The 25,609-nt window shown below is 40.9% G+C and overlaps 1 protein-coding gene across 5 annotated transcripts in view; it reads left to right on the top strand.

Annotated features, from left to right (window-relative positions):
- Positions 1-25,609, top strand: part of ERC2 (ELKS/RAB6-interacting/CAST family member 2) — a 1,040,531-nt gene that overhangs the window by 175,027 nt on the left and 839,895 nt on the right. For all 5 annotated transcript variants that reach the window (XM_062201107.1, XM_062201108.1, XM_062201106.1 and 2 more), the window contains one exon: positions 17,799-18,215. In XM_062201107.1, the coding sequence (XP_062057091.1) occupies positions 17,799-18,215 (417 nt within the window). The remainder of the gene's footprint in view (positions 1-17,798; positions 18,216-25,609) is intronic.

The following is a 25,609-nucleotide window of genomic DNA, read 5'->3' as shown; positions in this document are numbered from 1 at the left end:
TTCCCAAATGGCCGCTACTGCAGGGGCTGGGGTAGGCCAAAGCCAGGAGCCAGGAACAACTTTCATGTCTCTCTCTCTCTCTCTCTCTCTCCCTTTTTTTTTTTTTTTTTTTGACAGGCAGAGTGGACAGTGAGAGAGAGAGAGAGAGAGAAAGGTCTTCCTTTTGCTGTTGGTTCACTCTCCAATGGCCACTGCAGCCGGTGCACTGTGGCTGGTGCATCACGCTGATCCGATGGCAGGAGCCAGGTGCAAAGAGGGTGCAGGGCCGAAGCAATTGGGCCATGTTCTGCTGTTTTCCCAGGTGCATTAGCAGGGAGCTGGATTGGTAGTAGGGCAACTGGGACTTGAACCAGGTCCCATATGGGAAGCTAGTATCATAGGCAGCTGCCTAACCCCCTGTGCTACAACACTGGCCCTTGCTTTTGGATATTTGAACTAAAGAAATAGGCATTCAAAACACAGCTAAAAATTCCAGTCACATTTTAGGTCCTTATCTCTGTGAGCTTTGCACCACAGTCTTCTCTTAGTCCACACAGTTGAGGACCCAAACAGACATGGGAGGGAAGATATATATTTATAACCTTTACTTATTTAATTTTATTTGAAAGGCAGAGAAACAGAGAAGAAGTCACCACTGGTGAACCCCTCAAATACCTATAACAACCAGGGATAAGCCAGGCTAAAACCAGGAGTTTGGAGCTCAATCCAGGTCTCTCACATGTTTGTCAGGGACCCAGTTTTTTGAGCCATCACTTGCAGTATAGACATTTTATATGAATTCAAGAGGCCCTCTGGTCCCCCTGTAACTTGGTGAAGGCCCCAGAACACTGAAATTTATGTAACCCAGGACTAATAGTTCATCTTATCAGAAAAAAATGCCAGTAATACCTGGAGTTTGTAAGGGCTTGCTTCGATTTAAATCTTTCTTCCATTCACTAATGCTTTTGTTCCGGCCCCGGCAGTGTCTGCATTGTTAGATGCTTTCTTTATAGCCCCACTGGACTTAATAGGTGAGTTCTGTTCCAGACTCAGATCTTAAAGCTATTTAAAAAAAAATTTTTTTTCCTTACTTTCGAAGTCTCAAATGAATTGTAAAACAAAATAAATATCCCAGGATGAAAGAAGCAATTTGCAAGTCCTTTTTACTGTACTTTTGGAGAAAACTTATTCTCTTTCACTGGTTTAAAGATTTGAGGCATATGGGATGAATCTCTATGCTCCTGAATGCCTACTTGTGAAAACTTTTGTTAATTATAGAGCAAAATTACCCAGATAAAATAAAAAATAACCTCAAACTGACATTATTCAAGATTAGTATCCAGGTATCTTATTTCTTAGTGATATAACATAGTCCTTTAATGATATCTGCAGAAGAAGCATTGCCTTTTTCTGATTTTTGTTTTGCTTACCTGATGATAACATGCAGCTCCTGTGACTTATCATTATCGTTTCCAGGTTCCTACATGGCCATTTCATTCTTGACATTTATCTCATGTACCTTTTGGGGGAAAATTCCTCTCAACCCTTTTTAAAGTCCTTAAGCTCCCAGGTGGAAGAATGTTAAATTGCAAAAACTTCCCTAGAGGTGTTCTGTAGGAAGTCATTTCAGAGAGGAGAGTGACTTCATCGTGTTTGGAATGAATTATCTGTCCCAATTCCCAAAGTCCTGGCGTGACTGGGATGTGGAGTGTGATTTCAGTAGCTGTTCCATCGGTGGCATGTGGTGGAATAGACACATCTGGGTCAAAGATGTCAGACTCCAGCGCAGAAATCTGGCTTGTGGCCGCTATTGCATGTGCTCTGATGCTAATGAGGTGGTCACGGGATCCCTCTGAAGTTCAGTGACCGAATAAGACTGGTGCATGGGGCTGGAAGGGGAAGAGGAATGTTTCTGCATGTTTTGGTACCCGACTTTGTAACTAGCAGTGCTGCCATTCTTTGTAACTTGAAGTACCATCTTTCTTTCTACTCTTATTTCCTTTTGGATTTTTGAACTAAAAAAATAAATGTTCAAAAACAGCAAAAAAAATCCACTCATTTTGTAGCGTCTTCCTATAAGCAGTGGTTAACTGTGTAACTCTTTCTTTTAAATAAATAAATAAATCCTTGAAAAAAAATTTCATTGCCTTCCTCAAAACCCCATACCCTTTAGTAGTTATCACATCTTCCTCTTCCTGAACATTGATCATTTTGGTGTCTTGTCTCTGGGTTTTTTCCCTGTTTGTGTATATTACTTTCCTATCATGTGTTGGCCACATTTTTATTTATGGGATATGGTGTATTCATTGATTCATATGAGGTTACTTCAAAAAGCTCAGTGAAAACTGAAATGAAAAGATAAGTTTATTTTGATATAAAAACTTTAGGGGCTGACGCTGTGGCTTTGCAGTTAAGGTCACCACCTGCAGTGTTGACATCCCATATGGGCACTGGTTCAGGTCCTGGCTGCTCACTTCTGATCCAGCTCTTTGTTATGGCCTGGGAAAGCAGTGGAATATGGCCCAAGTCCTTGGTCCTCTGCACCCTTCTGGGAGACCTGGAAGAAGCTTCTGGCTCCTGGTTTCAGATCAGCGTAGCTCCAGCCGTTACAGCCATCTGGGAAGTGAATCAGCAGATGGAAGACCTCTCTCTCTTTCTCTGCTTCTCCCCCTCTGTAACTCTGCCTTTCAAGTAAATAAATAAATCTTTAAAAAAAAACTTTAGAAATTCACATGTAGTTTTTTCATAAAACACAGTGAAGTTTTTGAGAATTTCTATATATACAAGCATGTGTTACTTGCATATATTTGAGGTGAAAGCACCTCAAATATATATAAATATAAATATATATTTATAAAAACATAAATGTATATTTATATTCACTAAATGTTAAAGACCCATAGCAAGAGTCTCGGGTGATTGCTGACATCATAAATAAGAGTGCCAATTGTTAAATCAACAACGGGAGTCACTGGGTACATGCTCCCCACGTAGGATCTCTGTCCTTGTTTTACTATGAAACGTAAAAACACTACTAGTCAAACAGTACCCTATACCTTGTGCGGTTGTGTGAGTGCAGCCTGTTGAAACCCTTGCTTAGTATATACTAAGTTGATCTTCAGTATATGAAGGTAATTGAAAATGAAACTCGATAAAGGGCGGGATGGGAGAGGGAGAGGGGAGAGGGGAGGGCCACGGGAGGGAGGGAGGTTGGGGGGGGAAGCCACAACAATACAAAAGTTGCACTTTGTAAATTCACATTTATGAAATAAAAATAAATAAATAAAAATAAAAAATTAAAAAGTAAGTTAAATACATAATACTCCAAAACATAATAATTAATATTAAATTTAGTTTAATTTCCCAACAGAAAGTGGAATTTTTTTGAGCAGAAAATCATATATTATTTTTCCTTCAGCACTCTAACAGACTATGGCATGTCATAAGCACACAATACCCAATATCTCCCTGATATGCTGTGATGTAGAATCTCTACTTTTGTACAATAGTCTGTTGCTCTGTGTCATATGCACTTTTGTAACATGTAATATCTGAATATTCTATGTAGCTGTGTTCTTAAACATAATTTTCAATCTTAAGTATAAAAATTAAAACTTCCCACTTAAAAAAAAAAAGTGTTAAAGACCATAGGCATTGTGTGCATACAATGATAGTATTTTTCCTTCATATCAGAGGAATAAATTAAAAAAAAAACTTGATTCTAGTTCATTAATAAAATGAAAAAACAGAATTTGAATATTTATTTTATTAGCTACTTAGGAACCCACAAATTCACATTTTTCCTGTACGTTGTTCAAGTTATTGTTTGAGAAAAGAGGATTCATCACCGACTCCTCACACTTTTCCAGTCACTTAGAATTCTTCCAACACACATAGGTATGGGAATGCTGTTTAAAAATGGAAATGAAGAAAGCAGTTGACTGTGAAGCCTCCTGGTTGATATTTCAGATGATTTTGTAAAGGTCTCTTTGGATTATATTTAAAAATTATGATAATAATAAGTAGCAGTACAGAATTGAAATTCAGACATTTGTGTGTCTGTCAAAAATAGATGACATGCATAATTATATATGAGAGGAGTCTTGAAAAATTCATGGAAAAAGTATAGTATATAAAAATGTGTAGTATGAAGAAATTATGAATGGATTTCAAAAATTTTTGGTACCCAAATTTATCTTTTTTTACAAAAAGACTTATTTATTTATTTGAAAGGAAGAGTTACAGAGAAAAGGAGAGACAGAGAGACCTTCTATCTTGGTTCACTCCCCAAATGGCTGCAACAGCCAGGGCTGCTCTATGCCAAAGTCAGGAACTTCATCCAGATCTCCCATGTAGGTGCAGGGTCCCAAGCACTTAAGCCATTTTCCAATGCTTTCCTAGGTGCATTAGCAGGGAGCTGCATTGGAAGTGGAACATCCAGGTCTCAAACTGATACCCACATGGGATGAAGGTCTTGCAGGTGATGGCTTAACCTGCTAGGCCACAATGCCAGCCACCCCAAATTTATCTTTTAATTCCATCTCAATAAGCTGAAAAATTGTTTACTTCTTTGTTTATTTGATAGGCAGAGAGGCAGGCAAAGGGATGGAATTGGGGAGGGAGAGAACTAGTGAGCAAGCAAGCTCACATCTGCTGGTTCACTCTTGAAATGCTTTGATGACTGGGCCTGGGCCAGGAAGAAGCTGGCAGCTGAGAATTCAACTTGGGTCTTTCATGTGGGTGGCTGAGACCCTATCATGTGAGACATCTAATGCTGGGTATGCATTAGGAGGAAGCTGGAATCAGGAGAGGAGCCAAGACTTGAACTCACGTGCTCCAGAATGGGAAGTAGGCATCCTAAGTGGTGTCATGAACTTTTGGAAGTACCTTTGTACGTACACACACACACACATACACACAAAATTTTACCTGGCAGAATTTCTTTTGGGACTTAGAAAGGAATCTTTTTTTTTTTTTTAAATATTTATTTGGCAAAGTTACAGAGAGGAAGAGGCAGAGAGAGAGAGAGAGAGAGAGAGAGAGAGAGAGAGAGGTCTTCTATTTGCTGGTTCACTCCTCAAATGGTTGCAATGGCCAGAGCTGTGTTCATCTGAAGCCAGGAGCCAGGAGCTTCTTTCATGTCTCCCACATGATTGCAGGGGCCCAAGAACTTAGGCCATCCTCTGCTACTTTCCCTGGCCATAGCAGGGAGCTGGATTGAAAGTAGAGCAGGTAGGACTTGAACCAGCATCCATATGGGATGCTGGCACTGCAGGTGGCGTTTCTACCTGCTATGCCACAGTGCTGGCCCCAGAAAGGAATCTTGACACATGTCTATCAAATAGCTCATAGCTCATTAGTATTTGAATGAATGGCCCACTTTGTAAGTAGTGTATAGTGTTGGGGGCCTACTCATATTTTATGTGTACTTTATAATATTCACACAAACTCTTTTCAGTCTGGTTCTTAGAACTAAGCAACAGTACTGGATGCACAGTGCTTACCTTCCCCACCTTTGCATTGCTGAGTAATCTTTTCTTAAAGTGATAGATAGTAAAGCTGAAACCTTTAGGAATGAAGCTTAGAGAAGCAGTTTCTCAAATTTCCATGTGCCTGATCCCTGGAGGAAGTGTTAAGGGTCAGCATGACTGGGGTGGGTAACTGAGGCCCTATCTTTCCAGTGGATCCTGGGTGCTGCTGCTGCTGCAGTGCACAGCATATAGAGGGGCATGGGATCTGTCATCCCCCTTCCTAGGAGTAGGGTGACTCAGGAAGCAGGGAGAAGCAGAAAGGTAAAAGTTCTCCTCTTTAGATATTTGAGTAGTAAAGACTAGAGTTTTGCCATAGTTCAGAGCCAGGTGAAATGAGTTGTTGAGTGCCTGCCACTAAGTTATTTGAAAGGTTATTTGGTAAAACCTTTTACTAAAAATAACTTAGATGACTCAGTAATTGTGTTAAATGAACATTTCTGGGGTGAAGAGAAGGTGACAGGGTAGGAAATTGCAATAAAGATTGTAACATGCATTTACACTGAAGATTTAGTAAGCAATTAAAGGAAAGCTGTTTGGGGCCTGTGACTGAATATTGGAAAAGTTTCCATTAAAGGTATCATTTCTGCGATCATGTATTTTGGCTTCTTTAAACACATTTAAAAATACCAATATTTCTTAAACTTTTAAAAAAAGATTTATTTATTTGGAAGGCAGAGTGCCAGACAGGGAAGCCAGACTGAAGCCAGGAGCCTGAACTCTGTCCAAATCTTCCATGTGGGTGGAAGAGTCCTAAGCGCTTAGGCCATCCTTGGATGCTTCTCCTGATGCATTAGCAGGGAGCTGCATTGGAAGTGGAGCAGCTAGCACTCAAACTAGCAACCTGATACAACCTGTTTGCTAGTTTCATAGGCAGCAGCTTAACCCATTGGCCCCAGGGTTTTCATTTTTTTTTTTTTTTAATTTTTAAAAACATGTCAGGGAGAGAAGTGTTGACACAAGGGGTGCTACTGTCCTTTAATTGCTTGTGTGTTGTGGGCTAATAATAGGGAAAGAACACTGACCTTTTAAACAGAAATGGTTGGTTTTTCTGAGAGCCCCTGTTAGAGTTATTTGTAGGTCAGTTAATGAGAAATCAATTAGATCCATCTTTGAGTTGATCTTAAAACAACTGTTCTCTGTTCTTCCTTACTTAAAACAATGCGAGAATGCTCAGTATTTTATTTCCCAGTGATATATTTGATGGTCAAATATTTGTATTCACTATGCTTGCTTCTTTTCCTTGCTCACATGGGAGAAAGGAGGAGAGAAGCTTAAATTCTAGGCCTATAGCCGTCACCACCAGTGTCTCACAGTTAGGGCAGTTAGGGTAACAGCCAGCACTTATTGAGTATCCATTATGTGCCAGGCACTATGCTTTGTGCCTCCTGGGAAGTTGTTGACTGACTCCATGAGCATCCCATGAGGTCTATGTGTGAGCCCTGAAAATTAGGTACAATGATTATTTTCTATTTATGGGTGCATAATTTTATGCTGCACACATTTAAGTAATGTGTTCAAGGCAACAGAGGCTGCCCTGGGCGGGTCCAGGATCCAAAACCCAACTTTGACCACAGTTCATGGAACTCCAAACAAGGTTAGGGATTTTCCCCATATCATACAGCTGGCTAGCTGCAAAGCTAGAATTAGAATGTAAGCCCTTAAGTCCAAGCTCAGTGCAATATTCCAGTACTGTGCCACCTTGGAGTATTGGTCTATAATGAAAACCAGAACTCATCTTTGCTTGGAGGGCCAGGAGGGCTTTCCCACTTCTGACGTTCTTATTGTTGTGCATCTTGGCCAAAAGTCACCTACTTGTATTATCAACCAAAGTGGGTTCCAAAGTTATCAATGACTGTGTGTCTGTGTGAAGAAGCCAGGGATGTGGTGTTTTTGTGCTTTAAAAAGTTACCTCTCACTATTATCCATTGAGCTATGTGTGCTTTTCTTGAGGGTGTTCCACCCTAAAGGAGAAAGCCTGGGACTCCAAGTCTAAATATTAATTTTGTTACACCTTTCTCAGCCCTCTGACTCCCCTGCCAGCACATCAGGGCCACGTGTTTCATGCTGGTCTGCCATTTGTCTTTTCATACATGGAACACTGCTCAAGGAAGGTTTGGAGCTCGAAGAGTGTTATACATCCTGTACGGGACTACGGAGAAAGGGATCAGAGGACCTGCCTTTATGATCTTATTAGAGACAAAGTGGAAAATGATTAATAAGAAAATAAAGTCACAGGAGAAATAGACCAGGCCAAGTTGTCTGAAGAGAGATTCTGTTTTCCTTGAAAGAATTATGTTAAGCTCTTGCTTGAGGAGGAGTATGGATTTATTAAAAAAAAAACTTCAAGGCTTTTGGGTATAAGCCAATTCATATTTTTATATAGCTTGGAGGCCGTTTTCATAGCAATGAAACCTTAAACTGCTTTACAGTGCAAAACTTTATCATTTTTGTTTTTTCCCCATAGTGTGGAAAAGAGCTTAAGGTCACAAATTTTTTTCAAACCTGCCAGGAACTCATATTTTCCATGTTTGGGGATAAGACACAGCAGATTCTAAACATCTGGCTAGTCCCTAGTTAAGTAATTGTGTGTTCCATGCACATCATATTTATATAATTATATTTTCATTCTACTTACCTTTTTGTGTTTTAGCCATTCTGAAATCTGGATTAGATTCTGACTCCAGTAGCTATTGCAAGTCGTTTTTCTAAATGTTGGCCAAGGCAAACTGTATTTTTCTCTTTCCCATATAAACTTGAATATGGCTTAATTTCGTATATTTTCATTGTTCTTTTTTTCCAAAATCAAGTGAAAGTAGAAGCTTACAGGAGTCGTGCAAAATGAGGTTCTGTAGTATTTTTAGAGCAGGGGAAACTTTAGAACTGGCTGGAGGAAAGCTCAGTTTTACACGCTGGCCCGTATCTGCTAATGATGTGATTGCAGAGAAATCCTTTAAGCCACCCCGATTTCTTCTGCTATGAAGTGGACAAAGCGTTGGCAGCTTTGGAGCAGTCCTGTCAAACGAGTGAGCTGGTGAACGTGAGGCATCTTAGTTTTGGGGGAGAGAACTGAACAGAGTAATCTGAGGTCAGGGACACTCCCTTCTACCCTGATCCCCAACCCAATTACATTTAAGCAAAGAGGCCTGGAAACCTGTTCTCTGTGACATTGCTCCTTTGTGCTGAGCATCTGGTGAGACAATTTCCCTTCTGGTCTTCTCATCCTTTGTTCTATTTTTCATTTACTGTTTATTGAGTATCTATTATGGCTATATATGGTGTACAATGAGGATGAGAGGTTGTCCCTGGCAAGGCGATGTGTGTGTTTGTGTGCAAACGTATATAAAGTGAATAGATGGTAACCTGGTCCGTGAGAATGGAATCCCCAGAAGAACAAAGAATAACATCCTGCAGAATGCTTTCCCAGGAATCTACTTTGGGAAATACAATTGAAAAGCCATCTGATAAAAGCCATGATCAGTATCAATGTCTCACTATCCTTATTGGTTAAAGAAGACACCAGGTCTTTGCATTTTGGCCCCAATATCACCAGTATTTGAAGTTAGGGACTTGCTTTTATGGAGGGTCTATCTGGAGGAAAACATAGCATCTCACTGAATCCTTTGACTAACCCTGTGAGGGCTACACCTTTATCTTCATTTTATGGATGACCATGCTATGGTTTGGGGAAGTTCAATCACTGAGCCACAGTATCTGGGAGCCAATTTGCCTCAAAACCCGTGCTTTCCCTCCTACACTAGACTTGTGCACTGCTTGAGAAAGACAGATTGAGAAAAGAGGCAAGGATTGGAGGATTGGAGTTACTTCTCTATGTGGAAAGACCAAAAATAGATAAAAATTTCCATCTGACCTGAAAGCTGGTGACTTCAGGTGCTGCTGGTTTCTAGTTCTTCGTGAATTTCCTTCAGGAGCTGTGTGCAGATTTCCTAGGTATATGTCATGGCCATGAGACTGCATCCCATATTCCTGTGTTTTGTAGGCCAGATTCACATCTGGATCCTGTGATAAGCCAGTGTGTGTGAGAGTGCACTGGCTCTGGCTTCTGACTTAGCCATATGGGGTGCAAGAAATGGCTGTAGAGGCAGCCTTGTTGACACATGGGAGTAATACCTAGCATATTCTGAAACCATGCTTGCCACTGAAGGATCATTTTATGTGTACTCAGTGGTGTAAGATAGGTCACTCATCCCTACTTTATAGATGAGGACTCTGACTCAAGAGAGTAAGAACTTTGATCAATATCACATAGCTGGAAAGTGACAGGGATGGGATTGGGACCAGACAGGCTGGCTCCAGAGTCTGGGTCATTATATACAATACAAGTGTTCCTTCCAGAGAATCTCCATCTAAGGAGATTTATATATGCTGTTGGAAAGGTACAAAGAACATGTATGTAAATTATGAAGTATAATACTAAAGTGAACACCCAAGAAAGCAACCCTCCCCTCCCCAAGCTGAGATCATTTCCAATCCTGTTAATGTTATACCTGTGTTCATCTTGGTTCCTGTTTCTTCTCCTGTCTTAAAACAATCATGCCCTTGAGCCTTATCTCAGTGGAATGGTGTTATATAGATTATCTTTTTACATCTTAGGTTCAGTTTTTTTATGATTAACTACTCTTGCATGTAGTTGTCATTTTTCTTCTGCATACTGTTATAATCTTCTGTTGCATTCACATACTACTATTTATTTGTTTTTCTGATCATGACTTGTTTGCAGTTTTTGCCACTAGTAATAGTACTGCACAGAATGTTCTTGTGTCTGTTGTGTTCATGTGCAATTACTTCTTTAGGTGTACCTTTTCTTTGAATTGCAGGATAGTAAATATTTTAGACTTTGTGGATCATATGGTGCCTATCGTTCTACTTAACTCTGCAACTGTAGTGCAAAAGTAATGGTAGACAATACACAAATGAATGGATATTGCTGTGTTCCAGTAACACTTTGTTTACACATACAGGCAATAGGCTACATTTGGCTCACAGGCAGTAGTTAGCCGGCCTGTGGAATGTACCTGAGGCTGAAATTCTGCATGAGTATCTACATGTTTAGTTCTTGCCAAATTACTTTTCCTAAGTGGTTGTACCAGTTTTCCTTAACAGCTGCTGTGTTAGGAATTCTTGTTGATCTGCTTCCTTGTCAGCACATACTATTGTCAGATTTACTGTTGTTGCTGCTGCTATTATTATTATAATAATTATTATGTTTGTGTAATTGGCCAAGACATTGGATTATAAAATGATTTCTCACTGTGGTTTTCACATGCATTTTTCTGGTTACTGATAGGGTTGGACATCTTTTTTTTTTTTTTTTGACAGGCAGAGTGGACAGTGAGAGAGAGAGACAGAGAGAAAGGTCTTCCTTTGCCATTGGTTCACCCTCCAATGGCTGCTGTGGCTGGCGCGCTGCAGCCAGCACACTGCGCTGATCCGAAGGCAGGAGCCAGGTGCTTCTCCTGGTCTCCCATGGGGTGCAGGGCCCAAGGACTTGGGCCATCCTCCACTGCACTCCCGGGCCACAGCAGAGAGCTGGCCTGGAAGAGGGGCAACTGGTACAGAATCCGGTGCCCTGACCGGGACTAGAACCCGGTGTGCCAGCACTGCAAGGCAGAGGATTAGCCTATTGAGCCGTGGCGCTGGCCTGGACATCTTTCTATAAACTCTGGGTGATTATATTTCCTGTTTTATGAAATGCATGTTTATTTCTTTTGTGCATTTCTCTGTTTTTTTTTTAAAGATTTATTTTTATTTATTTGAAAGAGTTACAGAGAGAGGTAGAGACAGAGAGGTCTTCCATGATGGAGAGGGGGAGAGGGAGAAGGAGAGGGGGAGGGGGGGGGGGGAGGGGGAGGGGAAGAAGAGTCGAAGAAGTGGAAGGAGAGCTCTTCCATCTGCTGGTTCATTCCCCAGGTGGCCTCAATGACCAGGGCTGGGTCAGGCCTAAGCTATAGGAGGCAGAAGCTTCTTCCAGGTCTCCCATATGGGTGGCATGGGCCCAAGTATGTGAGCCATCTTCCACTGCTTTTCCAGGCCATTAGCAGATAGTTGGATCAGAAGAGGAGTAGCTGGGACACAAACTGGCGACCTTATGGGATGCTGGTGTCTCAGCTGGTGATTTTACCTGCTGTGCTATGATGCCATCCCCTAAAGGGAGTACTTCTAGCATTTACCATTAACAATGATATTTCCTGTTAATTTCTGTGAGTACACTCTAAAAGTTAAGGAAGTTCCTTGTGATTACTAGTTTGCTTAGATTTTTTTCAAAGACATGAATGACTTATATGTTGAGCATATTTGTGCAATTTTTCTTCTTTCCTCTGTTAATACTTGATGCTGAATTGTTCTTTAATTCCTAGAGGAAACCCAATTTGGTCATAATGTACTACTTTTTTTTTTTTATAGAGATACTTCTGGATTCCATTTGCCTAGAACAATGTCTAAATGTGAAGTGTGGTCTGTAAGTTGCCTTTTTCCTACAGTTCATGTCTCACTCTGGTGTCATGATGATCATAGCTCTCAGTGTGAGTTGGGGGAGAGTTTCCTCTTCTTTCGAAGAGCAGTGTAAATTGAAAGCATCTGGGCTTTCTTTGCAAGAAGAGTTTTAAGCTACAAACTCAATTTATTTAATGGCTGCAGAACTCTCAGGCTTCCTATTTCTTCTAGAGTCACACTGCGTAAGGTATTTTTTTCTGGTAGTTTGACCATTAGATTGTCTAAGATATTTTTCTAGTAGTTTAAATGCTGCAAATTGCTGCTATTTTATTTTAAGACTGAAATTATGTTAAATATCTAACGAGAGATGGAAATCTAGTAAGTGATTTTTGAAACTTGGTTGAATTGAAACTATTTGGGACCGGCACTGTCGCATAGAGGATGGGGTTGCCGCCTGCAGTGCCTCATCCCATGTGGGCACTGGTTCAGGTTCTGACTGCTCCACTTCTGATCCACCTATCTGCTGTAGCCTGGGAAAGCAGTGGAGGATGGCCCAGGTCCTTAGGCCCTTGCTTCTCATGTGGGAAGCTCCTAGCTCCTAGCTTTGAATTGGTGCAGCTCCGGCCGTTGCAGCCAGCTGGGGAGTGAGCCAGTGGATGGAGGACCTCTGTCTCTGTGCCTCTCTTCTTTTTGTGTGGCTCTGGCTTTCAAATAAATAGATAATTTTTTTTAAAGAAAAATGAACGTGGTCAAGTTAAAAAAAAAAACCTAGAACAATAGGAGAGAAGGAGGAAGGGAGGCAGGGGAAGAGAGACAGACAGAATGAATATGAGACAGATTGCTCCAAATTCCCTCCCCATCCTCAAAGATTTGAAGCAGAAACATGGTCTGCAGGGTACATACATTTTGCTCAAAATTCCTTTTGTTGGACAAAATTTCTTGCTTAATTTTGAATATCATAAAGAGAATTGGAAGCACTAGATCTTAGACTGATGATCAGATTGAACCTGATCATGCTGAAGTCATGTAGTGACTAATAAAGTGACTCCCTGAAAAATGGAATTTCTCTTTAGTAAAAATTCAATGTGGAGGCATCTATCATAACCACTTTTACATAAGCAGTGACCTAGTTAGAATGCCTAATTCTTAATTTTTAGAATTGCTATCATTGTTATAAATGCTCATCTGTCTGCCTTTATCCACCTCTTCATTCTTTTGTCTGGCCATCCTGAAGTATTTGGATCATTTCAAAGGCAAGTGGTATAGTGGTCCAGGCAGAGACTTTTGGGGTCACACTGCTTGGATGAACACCTGGCTGTGCCACTTATATAGCTAGGTGGTCTGAAGCAGATTACTTAACTTATTTCTGTCTCTATTTTTCTCATCCATTAAGTGGAGATTGTAACAGTAGTTATCTTTCAAGGCAAGTGTGAGGATTAAAAGAGCTTGGAAGCACGTATGATGTGTGGTGAGTGCAAATAAATTTTGCTGTTACTATTCATTAATAGAGCTACTCTATCTTTGTCTCTGGGCTTTGACACTTTCACTTCTCTTTTCCTCATTCTCCAAGGGACTGACTCCTTCAAGAGATAGCTCAGTTGTAGCCCTTTGGACTGAGTCATACTCTCTGTGCTTTTTAGCCACCTGGCTTTGATTTCTGTTGCAATCTTCATGACATACTATTGCTCTTATTGGGTTACTTGGCTGTGAGATAGTGAGCATAAATTCTTTTCTTTTTCCTCCCTCCCTCTCTCCCTCCCTCCCTCCCTCCCTCCCTTCCTTCCTCCCTCCCTCCCTCCCTCCCCCCTCCCTCCCTCCTTCCTTCCTTCCGTCCTTCTTTCCTCCTTTTCTTTCCTCCTTCTACACTTCCTCCTCCTCCCTCCCTTTCCTCCTCCCTCCATCCCCTTCCTCCTCCTTCTCCCCTTCCTCCTCCTTTTCCCCTTCCTCCTCTCTTCCTCCCCTTCCCCCTCCGTCTTTCCCTCCTTCTTACTTTGCTATTTCATGAGTATGGGGGAGATAGCGGTTAAATGTATATTGAATAGTTAAGTGGATCAATTTCCCCTCCATTCCTCCTCCCCTATCTTCCTTCTATCCTTTATACTAAACTTCTTCCTTCTCTTACTCCCTGATTTCTCCTTCTCTTCACTCTTAGTGCAACTGATGCATGCTCTCATTTATTCCTGATTGGAACCCCATGAAGTGGGCATTAGGAGGGTCTCCGTTTTGTAGATATGGGAACAGAGGATCAGGGCAGCAGTCAACTGACCCATCCACAAGGGCAGCTCCTTTATAGGCTGTCCTTCCAGTGTTACTGCCTGTGCTCAGAGCACTTTGGTGATTTTTCTTTGGATTCCCTTCTGGCCAATCTATGAACCACATACAGAAAAGCAGTCTTATTTTTGGTTATTCTCAGCAATGAAAATTCTGATTGTCCCAGTGGATCACATTTGTCTCCAGATAAGCTTGGATCATCTCAGAAATCTAACCTACTTTCTAAGGACAAAGTTCTGCCATCATCAAGAGTATTTACAAGACTTGAGTCAATTGCCAAAGCACACTCCCGAAAGCCTTGAGAGGAGCCACATTGCTGATTGAAGGCTGTGGATACTCCGGTGGACTTTGTTTTGAGGTGGAATAGGGATGGGGCACTGGTGGACAAAGTTCATGTTACTTTATAGTTTCACTTCATATTTTTCAATAACTTTTTTGAGATATAATTTACATGCTCCACATTTAAGTATAAAATTTATTTGCTTTAGTGTGTTCACTAAATTGTTCAAATAATACCCCCCATATAATTTGAGAACATTTTCATCACCTACTCCCAAAGAAGCCCCATACTTTTGTGGTTCCATATTCCCCCACCTTCCTCCCCACCCCCTTGGCAATCACTAACTTATTTTTTCTATGGATGTACTTATTCTAGTCATTCCATCAGTTGTATCATATAATGTATGGTACTTTGTGATTTATTTCTTTCATATAGCTTAATATTTTTAAGGTTCATCCATGTTGTATAATAGTTGGTCAATACCTCATTGCTTTTCATGGTTGAATAATATTTCATTTAATAGATAGATCACATTTTATTTTCCCAATCATTGGTTGATTAGCCTATGGATTATTGCCACTGTTTGGTTAATATGAATAATGTTACTGTGAATATTTGTATATAATTCAACCTCTGAATTGGTACATAAAATGTTGGGGTGGGTGTTGTAGTACAGTGGATTAAGCTGATGCTTGGGACTTCTGCATCCTATTTCAGAGTACCTGGGTTTGAGTCCTGCCTTGCTTCAGATTTAGCTTCCTGCTAATGTGTACCCTGGGAGGCAGCAGGTGATGACTCAAGTGCTTTGTTCCCTGGGACCCATGTAGGAGACCCAGATGGAGTTCCAGGCACCTGGCTTTGGCCTGGCCTACTCATGGCTGATGCAGGCATTTGGGGAGTAAACCAGTAGGTAGAAGTTCTCTTGTTGGCTTTCTCTCTCTCTGGGAAGGAAGGAAGGAAGGAAGGAAGGGAGAGAGGGAGAGAGGGAAGGAAAGAAGGAAGGAAGGAAGGAAGGGAGGAAGGAAGGAGTGATATATCACTTTCATGGGGTAATATTCAATTATAAAGATGAATGAAATACATACTGTTATATGGATAAACTTTGAAAACATGCACATGAAAGAAACCATTCAGTGCATGATTCTGTTATTATGAAATGTTCAGAATAGACATTGCCCTATGGACAGAGTAAATTAGTGGTTGGCAGCTTCTGGGGTTAGAAAGGGATGGGATGTGACTGCTAAAGTGTACAATCATTTTTTTGTAAAAAAAAAAGTTAATTTATTTCAGAAGGATGGAGAAAGAGAGAAAAGAAAAGAGCTCCCATTTGCTGGTTCACTCTGCAAATGCCTGCAACAGCTAAATCCAGGAGCCAGGAACTTGATTCAGATCTCCCATATAGGTGACAGGGACCCAAGTACTTAAGCCATTATCTGTTGCTTCCTAGGATGTGAATTAGCAGGAAACTGGAGTCAGAATACAGAGCCAGGCACTCCAATGTGGATCACCAATGTATTGATTGTAAGGCTAAACATTTGCTCCTGTGATGAACTTGTTGAAAAATTTATTGTGTTGATGAGTATACAACTTTGTGAAAATGTACTAAAACTGCTATATTTTATACTCTTCATGAATACACTGTAGTACAGTAATAATTGATAATCTCTATCATTAACTATATGGCAGTTGCTTACCCTGAAGTTAGTACCTGGTAAGGCTGTTGCACACACATGTAAAGGACATTTCTGTTCTCCTCTGCGCCAGGAATTTCTCAACACAATGCATACTGGGATGGATACCCCTAAATAATACAGTCAATATGATGCATCACCCAGTGCTTTTTCCTGAGTGTAGGCCACCTCTGCTTGTCAGCTTCAGGAGTTCAGACAGATTTCACAATGTTGTGCTCCAATGTTTATATAATTTAGATGTCATATTGGTACCTTGTAACTTGTGAGTTCCCTGTGGGCAGGAGCTAGGCTTTATGTCTGTCTAGAGTCTTAGACTTAGCATTATCTCTGGACAGGAGTATCTTGCTGGTGAATGAATGAGTCACTGAAATTTTGGAAGCCACCTGGTTGGCATTTAAGACAAAACACTTTGAGGTTTCTGGTTACCTCCTCTGACCAGGCTGGAGTTGGTCCTGCTGGGAAGATGTTGCTGCATCTATCAGTGGTCTTCATGCAGGGGTTTCTGTTCTCACAAGTGGTGACTGGTTGGTTTCTCTGATGCTTTTGCTCTGATTTTGATTAAAATGGTGACCTGAGATGACATAGCAAGAGAATGCTTTCCTCCCTGGTAATACATCTAAGAGCCCGAGTTGCTGGGATAGTAAGATTTAGAAAAGCGAAAGTAGAATAAATCTCATGTTAGGTTTTTCTTTTTTGTTTTTTTTTTTTTTCCTCCCACGTTTATAAAACATCAATTCTATGGATTCTGTGTAGCGAATGGGTCTTTGCTGTAATAAGAAATTGTTTTTTCTTTTTCTTTTTACCTCTGTGAAAGTACTTTATGTTGATTAAGTTCTTTCTGTTAAATATCCTTTGCTTGCACTGGACTTTGCTTTGTGTTGATTTTTTGCTTCATTTTTTTTTCATTTCCCATGCTGTTCAGTTACTGGATGCCAGAAGAACCAAGGTTTGTCTGCTCTCCACGGCTTGTTTGTTTGGCCCTGCACAGCCTCACTTCCTTGTGTGTTTGAATGTGTCTCTCTGTGTCTGTGTTTGTTCCCTCTTGCTTGCAGAGGCAGTAATCCTGTTTACTAAACCTGTTCACAGCTTTATTTGTTAAAAAAATCAAGTCCTTGTTTGTGTCTACTTGTAGTGGATGCTATTATTTTCATTTTTTAAATGGACCTGCATTTATTGTGGAAAATAATGGATACTAGAATAAAGAATTCCTTAGGAAACAAGGAATACTGAGTCTGGAGCACTGTGGGCATCAAGAAGGTGTGTCTGTGAGAGTTTCCCTCTAACCCTTTCCACTTCCTCAACGAAAACTCTGTAGATGTATAACTTCCCTTGTGATTGACACTAATATACCGTTTCTGTGTATGTGTACATTTCTCTTCTCCTAAGACATTCAGAAAGCATCACTGAATTAATATCCCCCTCTCCATGTGCTGTCCCATGCTTCTGAAGTCACTGTGGAGGACTTCACGGCTGGCCCTCGGGACCTCATGATTAGCATTCCATCTTCATGGTGTGGTAGCAGCAAGATCATGCCTGGTGTTGCCATTCACTTTGTTCTCTTCTTTCCCCTCTCCTGCACCTTCGTTCTCATTGCAGCACCTGCAGTTGACGATCCAGGCCCTTCAGGATGAACTGCGAACCCAGAGAGACCTCAATCACCTCCTGCAGCAAGAGAGCGGCAACCGGGGAGCTGAGCACTTCACTATTGAGCTGACGGAGGAGAACTTCAGGCGGCTGCAAGCTGAGCATGACAGGCAGGCCAAGGAGCTGTTCCTTTTGAGGAAGACATTAGAGGAGATGGAGCTGAGAATTGAAACGCAGAAGCAAACCCTCAATGCCCGAGATGAATCCATAAAAAAGCTTCTTGAGATGCTGCAAAGCAAGGGTTTGCCATCCAAAAGCCTGGAGGATGATAATGAGCGGACAAGGCGGATGGCAGAGGCGGAGTCTCAGGTCAGCCACTTGGAAGTGATTTTAGATCAAAAGGAGAAAGAGAACATACATCTGCGAGAGGTAAGAACATCCCCCCTATATTCCCAAAGCCTTATTGTACAAACTAAAGATGTGTTATCAAGTTACTTTCCTGGTTGGAAGATAGCTACAGCCTTAACACAATTCCCTTTGCCATTTGCTCTCTAACCTTCCTGTCTGCCTTTGAGTCTTAACCTGGGATTCTGCATTTGTTCTCTGATCAGCACATGTATGTTCTGTTACCATTCAGCATGTCTTCAGGATCAAAGTGTGTATACCACATGTGAATTTGAAGGTGGTTTGCGATTGCTTTTTCCTCAGGTAGGGCTGTTGGTTTACAGTCTTTTAAGTATAGTCCTGTTTAAGTTTCAATGTTCCTCAAGTATCTCTTTAACAGTACAATACAGGTCACAAGCAACACAATGAGCCTGAAGTATTTTTATAACTGGATTAGGGATTAGGGGTGGTTTTAATAGAAAGTAATTTGCAAGTGTTTCTAGAAAGGACAGTAAAATGTACAGACTAGCTTTGAACCTGTAGCTTTAAGATAATCCTCATTGGCACACAGTTATCTAGGACAGAATGTTCCAGGTTTTCTTAGTATGTGTTTTTCCCTTAGTGGATTAAATCCCTTGAAGTCCTTCAGAGACAGCCTTTCTGGCAAGCCACTGACTTTGAATGTTGAGATACTCACATACCTGAGACCAAGTGGTTGTGTAGAGCTTAGGAAACATGTAGGCGACATCAAGGTTTGACAGTTTTCCAGCAGTTTCTGCAGCTGTGGTGGATGTGGCAAAACTGCTGTGGGGAGGCTAGATCTCACAGAAAACAGCAAGCAGAAAAATGGCATGAAATCTATTTTAAAAATATTCTGCAGTCATAAATACAAATTTCTGAAGATTACTTGATTGCAGAGCAAACTAGATTTCTTGGCATTCAAATCTATTCAGATGGGAAGTTCCTCTTTTAAGTCACTCATTTGGTTGTTCAGAAAACATGGCTTCCAAGTTGGGATTAGCTAAAATGCAGGTGCTCCTGGGAGCTTTTTTCTGAAGTAGATAGTGTTTGCTTAGAACATTTGAACAGACTTTTGTGTCTTCAAGCTTAATTTCTTCTACTTTTATCCTCTCACATTTTGTTTTCATGAGGCCTTATCAACATGCTTGGGAAATTCCATGATTTGGTTTCATATGGAGATACATAAGGAGATGTTTGATTGGGCTTGGTCTTTCCATTTGTGTCCCAAGAGGGTGGTTGTAGTAGGCAGACTTGTAGGATGGTGTTCAGTGATCCCTAATCTTGGGATTCACAACCTTTTATGATCCTTTTCCCTTGGGTTTTGACTAATCCTAGAGACTTACTTCTAAGTAATAGAATATAGGATAGATAAAGGAATGTCAACATCGTGTCCATGAGTGGATTACATACGACTGTGAGTTCTGTCATTGTAGTGCTCTGTTGCCCTCTTAGCCTGCATGCTGTGGTGAAGAGGGACTCAAGTGGTTCAGAACTGAGGGAATCCACTAGCTAACACCCAGTGAGGAACAGAGGCACCCAGACCAGCAGCTGCAAAGAACTGAAAACTGGTGACACCTACTTGTGAGCCTGTAAGTGGATCCTTCCCCAGTTGAGCCTTTGGATAAAATGAAAGGCCCTGGGTTGACACCTTAATTGCAGCTTTTTATGAGATCATGAAGCAGACAATCCAGCTAAACCATACATGACTACCTGACCCACAGACACTGTGAGATAATAAATATTTTGGGAATAATTTGTTACATGACAACAGAAAACTAGTACAGTAGAACAGAAATTAATCTTCTCCCTGTTTTTCCCTGTAGACCTCCTACCTAGTTTATAGAAGATAAACAATAACCACTACCCTGTTAGTACTTACATGTAAACTGTGGTTGTTGAAAATTTCCCTGTATACTCTCCAAATTTTGATTGGTAGAGGCTCACTGTAGATGGACACAGCTTCTGCTTTATTCTGGATGCCAAGGGATCATATTGCCAATATAGCAAAGCTGTGATACCAGAGAAACCTCCATCTGTAGCACCTTTCCTCACTCTACATTGGGATCTTTTGGTCACAGTGGGGATCATTCTTGCTGTGCATTTGGATTCTGTACCTTGGTAAGACAAATGGTGTCTTGATTCTCTTGTATGTCTGCCTTCATTTAAATGTATCAGTTGTGTTTTCTGAGATTTGTTATTTCTTTCAATGGTCTGGTCTGGAACTAGATTATGTTTAGGATCAGTTTAGCTCACAGAGAGTGATACAGAAAACACACCTCAACGCATCCAACTGGTTTCCTGGAGCATTAAACTGAAGTCAGTGAATAGCCCTTACCTGGCTCATTAAAAGGGAGAATATGGACAATGTATTTCTATAAAAATCCATTTCAAAGTTGAACTTGGTAACCAGGACTTGCTGGCCTGAAAGGACCCTTCCCCAGGGAAGGGTTGTATTGGCTTGTGAGAGCTACTCATGGAATTTTCAGGCATCTTGTGAGCCATCTGTTAAACCATCAATAACCTGAAATTGGTCAGGATTGGAGTATTTACACCATGGGGAATGGCAGATGCTCCTTTCAGGGTCTATCTTCCCTCTACCTTCCTTGATTCCCTAAAACCTGTTACCAGCATACTTCTGAATAAATGTCATGAGATGTTTAAACACAATACAGCAAAAAGAAGCATTGTGGAGTCAGAAAGTTAAGTATTGGAAAAATTATAAATGCATTAACCACTGATGGTTCATTAAAAAATTTTTAAGCAGCATCTATATGGATGCTTATGTGTCTGGCACTGTGAAGAGCTCTTTACCTCAGTTCATAACCACCTCATTCATTCTTTAATTCTTTCATTTGTTGGATAACTACTCATTGAAAATCTGTTTTGGGTCATAGTAATGATTTGACTTTATGGTGCTTACATTCTGTTGCGGAGAAATACATAGCAATTTTATAGTTAAATAGAGAAGTGTCATGAAGAAAAGCAGCAGCAGCAGTGCTAGTGACCTGGATGGGGCCAGTTTCCTGTTGGGTGGTCAGTGAAGGTGTCTTGGGAGGGAATGATAGCATGAGCTGAGACTTGAGTGCCACAAAGGAGTCAGAAGATCTGAGAAGACTGTTCTGGTCAGATGCAGAGGCCCAGAGCCCTGGAGGTAGGTGATATTATTTTGCCCATTTTAACTGGAAGAATGGAGTGACAAGTGACATTAAGATGCCTGCCCATTGTTATATAGCTGACAACTGGTGACAGTAGTATTTGAATCAGTCTGATTCTAGAGTCTTGGCTCTTAAATCATTTCATTATATCCCTTTCTTAGAAGAAGCTTTCCCAGGGTGCTGGGAAGAATAGCCTTTTTGTAGGACATTGATACATGTTATAAGAAGGAAAGGGATGCAGGGGCCTGTGTACTTGGGGAAATTTTGAGTTCCGCATAGTTTGCTTCAGGACGCCCTAGACCCTTTAATGTGCAAATACACATCCTTCCTTTCCTTGAAGGAGGATGAGGAAGACAGAGCTCTTCAAACCTATTTGACTTGCCTTTCTGTGTTTGCATTGGTGTTCTTTCTAAGACATTTTAGAAAAATGCTATGCTAGAAAATAAATATTTTACCTTTACTTTGTGACCTGAAAACTATATAGTAATATACAAATAGGTGTTTCCCATTGCCCAAAAAAACTGGGTACTTTCCTTCATTACTTGTTCTGTAAGGCAAAATTTATTGTAAGCTGTTTTCTTATTTTGTACTTGGTTTTAGGATGTACTTCTGTTCAGTCATTTAAAAAGTTTTTTAGTAGAAAAATAGGTCCGACCGTTTTTCTTATTAAACCAGTCAGAATAACTCAGCTTAAATAAAGAAGTTGCTTGACCTCTGTGAATTTAAATGAATCCAAATCCAAAACAGGATTTAAAATGTACTTGAGGTTTTCCATTCAGTGTGTTGCTGATTTCTTTTTCATTACGTATGGTTCAACTAGGTTGGGACTATATGGTGTAAGGTTGGGGACTGGAACGCTAGTGGTTTAATGATTCATTCCCAGGCAGAAGTGCTGGACCTCATATAAACCCCATCTCCTGCTCTTGCTTGGCCTATTGCTTCAGGGGATTGAAGTTAGTGGAGTTGCAGATGGTGTGGGTTGGGTTGATTGCTTTAGTGTATCTGTTATCCTTTAGCAGTCTGAAGCAGGCTGAGGATGAAACCACTTCTTTGTCTGGAAGGAAATAACAATAACAAAAGAGTTGTGATGTCAACTTATTTGGAAGACCCAAACCATTGCCCAGGAATCACCACTGGCTGCCAGTGTGAGCCAGATGGTTGGCTGCAACTAAGCAGTACTCACTGGTGCCATCTGTTGTATTTGTCTACAAGTCAATTTGATAAAACAGTGTTTGATGTAGTAGTTTCCCCTGTTCTCTAGCCTTTTCTGCAGAGAACATACTGTTCCATGTAAAGGCTTTAGTGATCAAGTATCTCAAAAACTACTGACCTTATTAAAGAAAAGTTGTATTTCTTTACCAGGATGCTCTTGTGCTTACGCTGCTTAATATTTTCTTGATTGATTCTTGAAAGAGAGTCAGGGGTCCTTGAATTTACAGCATGAGAGATGCTTGAAGGGAAGGGAGGCATGATCTCCAACTATGCTTATTGATCACCTAGGCTGATGCCTTTGAGAGCTTACCTTTCTTTGGTAGAAGGGTTTGAAGAGCAGTCAAGTCACTGGAGGCCACAGCTGCTGATCACCAAGCCCAAGCAAAATTCTAGGGAGCTGAGACCTGAGCCTTCCTGTGTGTAGTGTGTGGACAGAGGAGAATGAGGTAACATGAATTCCTGGCCTTTGCTTTATTGTCCCAAGGCGCTTGGGAGATCTACCAAGGCAAACGTGATGACTTAGAAGTTCTGGAGCTTTTAGACCTTTTCCTGTTGGCTCAAACCTCCCCAATATAATCTCTGATCACACTTCTAAATACCACTGCTATCCCTCTCTCTCAAAACCACATCTCTTTGCCCTTTCTGCCATATGCTTGTCTGAAGTTCTGCTGACTATGCCGTGGTTTTGCTGATGCAGACCTTTCTAATTCTGACTTTACAGATTCACCACATTCTATTTCTACCACTAAAGTTTATCACAGAAAATATTCATAAGTACACAAACACACCATTTAATACACCAGATTTTGAGGGTCGCTTCCTATACATATTAAAGAACTGAAAAATTGCTCCCTATTTTAATATAGTGAGTTTCTTACTTGATCAGTATATTTTATCATTACACCTATGTCTCAAATATTGTAAAAATTCAATCAATAGGGGCAAGCTTTGTGATACAGCAGGTTAAGCTGCTGTTTGTGACACTGGCATTCCATATTGGAGTGCTGGTTTGAGTCCTGGTTGCCCTACTCCATTCCAGCTTCCTGCTAATGCACCTGGGAAAACAATGAAAGAAGGCCCAAGCATTTTTTGGTCCCTGCCACCCACAAGGGGACTTAGATGGAGTTCATGGCTCCTGGTTTTGGCCTGACCAAGAACTGGATGTTGCCACCATTTGGGGAGTGAACCAGAGGCTGGAAGATTCTCTTTCTCTCTCTGCCTTTCAAATAAATAACTACATAAATAATTCAACCAACATATACAACTTTATTTTTATTTGTACTTTATTAGGAAGGTAGAGAGAGAGAGAAAAAAAAAAGAGACAGAGATCGTCCATCTGCTGGTTCACTCCCTAAATGCCCACAACATCAAAAGCTGGGCCAGGCTGATGCCAAGAGCTCAAAAATCAAACCAGGTATTCCATGTGGGTGGCAGAGACCCAAATGCCTCAGTCATCATCTGCTACCTCCCAGAGTGTGCATTAGAAGGAAGCTGGAATTGGAAGCAGAGCCATGGTTCACTTTGAGGCATGTCGGATGCAGGCGTCCTAAGCAGTGTCTGCTTTGCCAAATGTCTATCTCCCAGGTCCCACATATTTCCTATAGGTGCTTGATAAGTATTTTCATGAGAGAAAAAGAGGGTTAAAATACAGAGTCACCCTGTTTTTTTTTTTTTTTGTCAGTATTGGAAAAGCTCATTATGATTATAAAAACCCTATGTTCTTTATGTTTTCTCTATCATTTTGTGTTTGGAGTAGAACAGGAACATTCATTTATCTCAAAGTGTGTTGAAATTCACTGAACATACATTTAAGCTTCCATATGTTGGATGCTGTGGGATCATTTGTGGCAATTGTGTGGTCTTGTTCAGAGATGCAGGTGGGCCATTAGAGAAAGTGATATTGTAAATGTTGTAACCATCATCATCATTACACAGATGAGGAAATCAAGGCAGGAAGAGGTAAATAATTGTCCCCAGTCACACAGAGCAAGTGCTGGAGCTAGCATTGGAACTCTGGCCACCTGGCCATGCAGTCTGTGCTCGTCACTGCTGTGTGCTGCTGCTTCTTGAGGTGGTGCACCAAGAGCATTCAGTGGTATTCAGTGCTGTGCAGCTTAAAGGCAGAAGAGCTGATGACAGGCTTCTTCCATGGCACAGCTGGTCTTCAAAGGCAGGACAAATTGCCACTTATGGGAGTGATGGGGATTGGAGAAGAGATGACCAAGCTGTGCCACAGAAGTGGTATAGCACATTTGGGATACAGTATGTTTGGAGCATCTGAAACTTTGCCTGTTAAGAGAAAGTAAATACAGCCAAGCAGGTATTTCGGGTTCAGATTACTCAGTGTGAACAGACATACGATATCTGCATGAAGGATAAATGGTAGGACAAGAGATGGAATGTTGACAATGGCTTGGATGACAAGAAACCAAAGGCATTGAGACATTAGGATACTCTGGGTTTCAATGCAGAGAGTGTGATCTGAGTGATGGCTATGAAAACTGAAGGGAAAGACCATCTTCAGCTGTACGCAGGACCTTGAACTGAAGAACTGAAGCTGGGAGCTTTGGAGAGGAAGAGACAACCCATGTGGGCCTGAGTGTGGAAGGATGGTGGGACAGTGGCAGATGAGAAATGTCAGCAAGTTGGTTGAGAACTTTGGGGGCATTGAGTTTAATGAAATCCTGGTGGAGCTTTCCAACAAAGGTTGAGAGGTAGGTAAGGAAAAGATCGGGAAGTTCTGCATAAATGCATAAAGCATTTCTTTATTTTTTAGAGGTTATTTATTTGGAAGAGTAACAGGGAGTGAGGAAAAGATAAAGAGAAGAATATATATATTCTGCAAAGTCCCCTCCACATCAAAATTGTTAGCTGATGTTCCCACTCGAGAAATATATATATATATATATTCTTCACATATATGTATATATATATCCTTCATATATATTTATATATGAGACAGAGAGAGAGACAGACAGACAAATAGACCATCTTCCATCTGCTGGTTCACTCCCTAAATGACTACAATAGCCAGGTCTATGCCAGCCAAGA

The sequence above is a fragment of the Lepus europaeus genome, chromosome 9 (genome assembly GCF_033115175.1).
Source record: "Lepus europaeus isolate LE1 chromosome 9, mLepTim1.pri, whole genome shotgun sequence".
NCBI classification, from domain to species: domain Eukaryota; kingdom Metazoa; phylum Chordata; class Mammalia; order Lagomorpha; family Leporidae; genus Lepus; species Lepus europaeus.
Note: the sequence above shows the minus strand (reverse complement) of the source record. Positions and strands in the feature narration are given on the sequence as shown.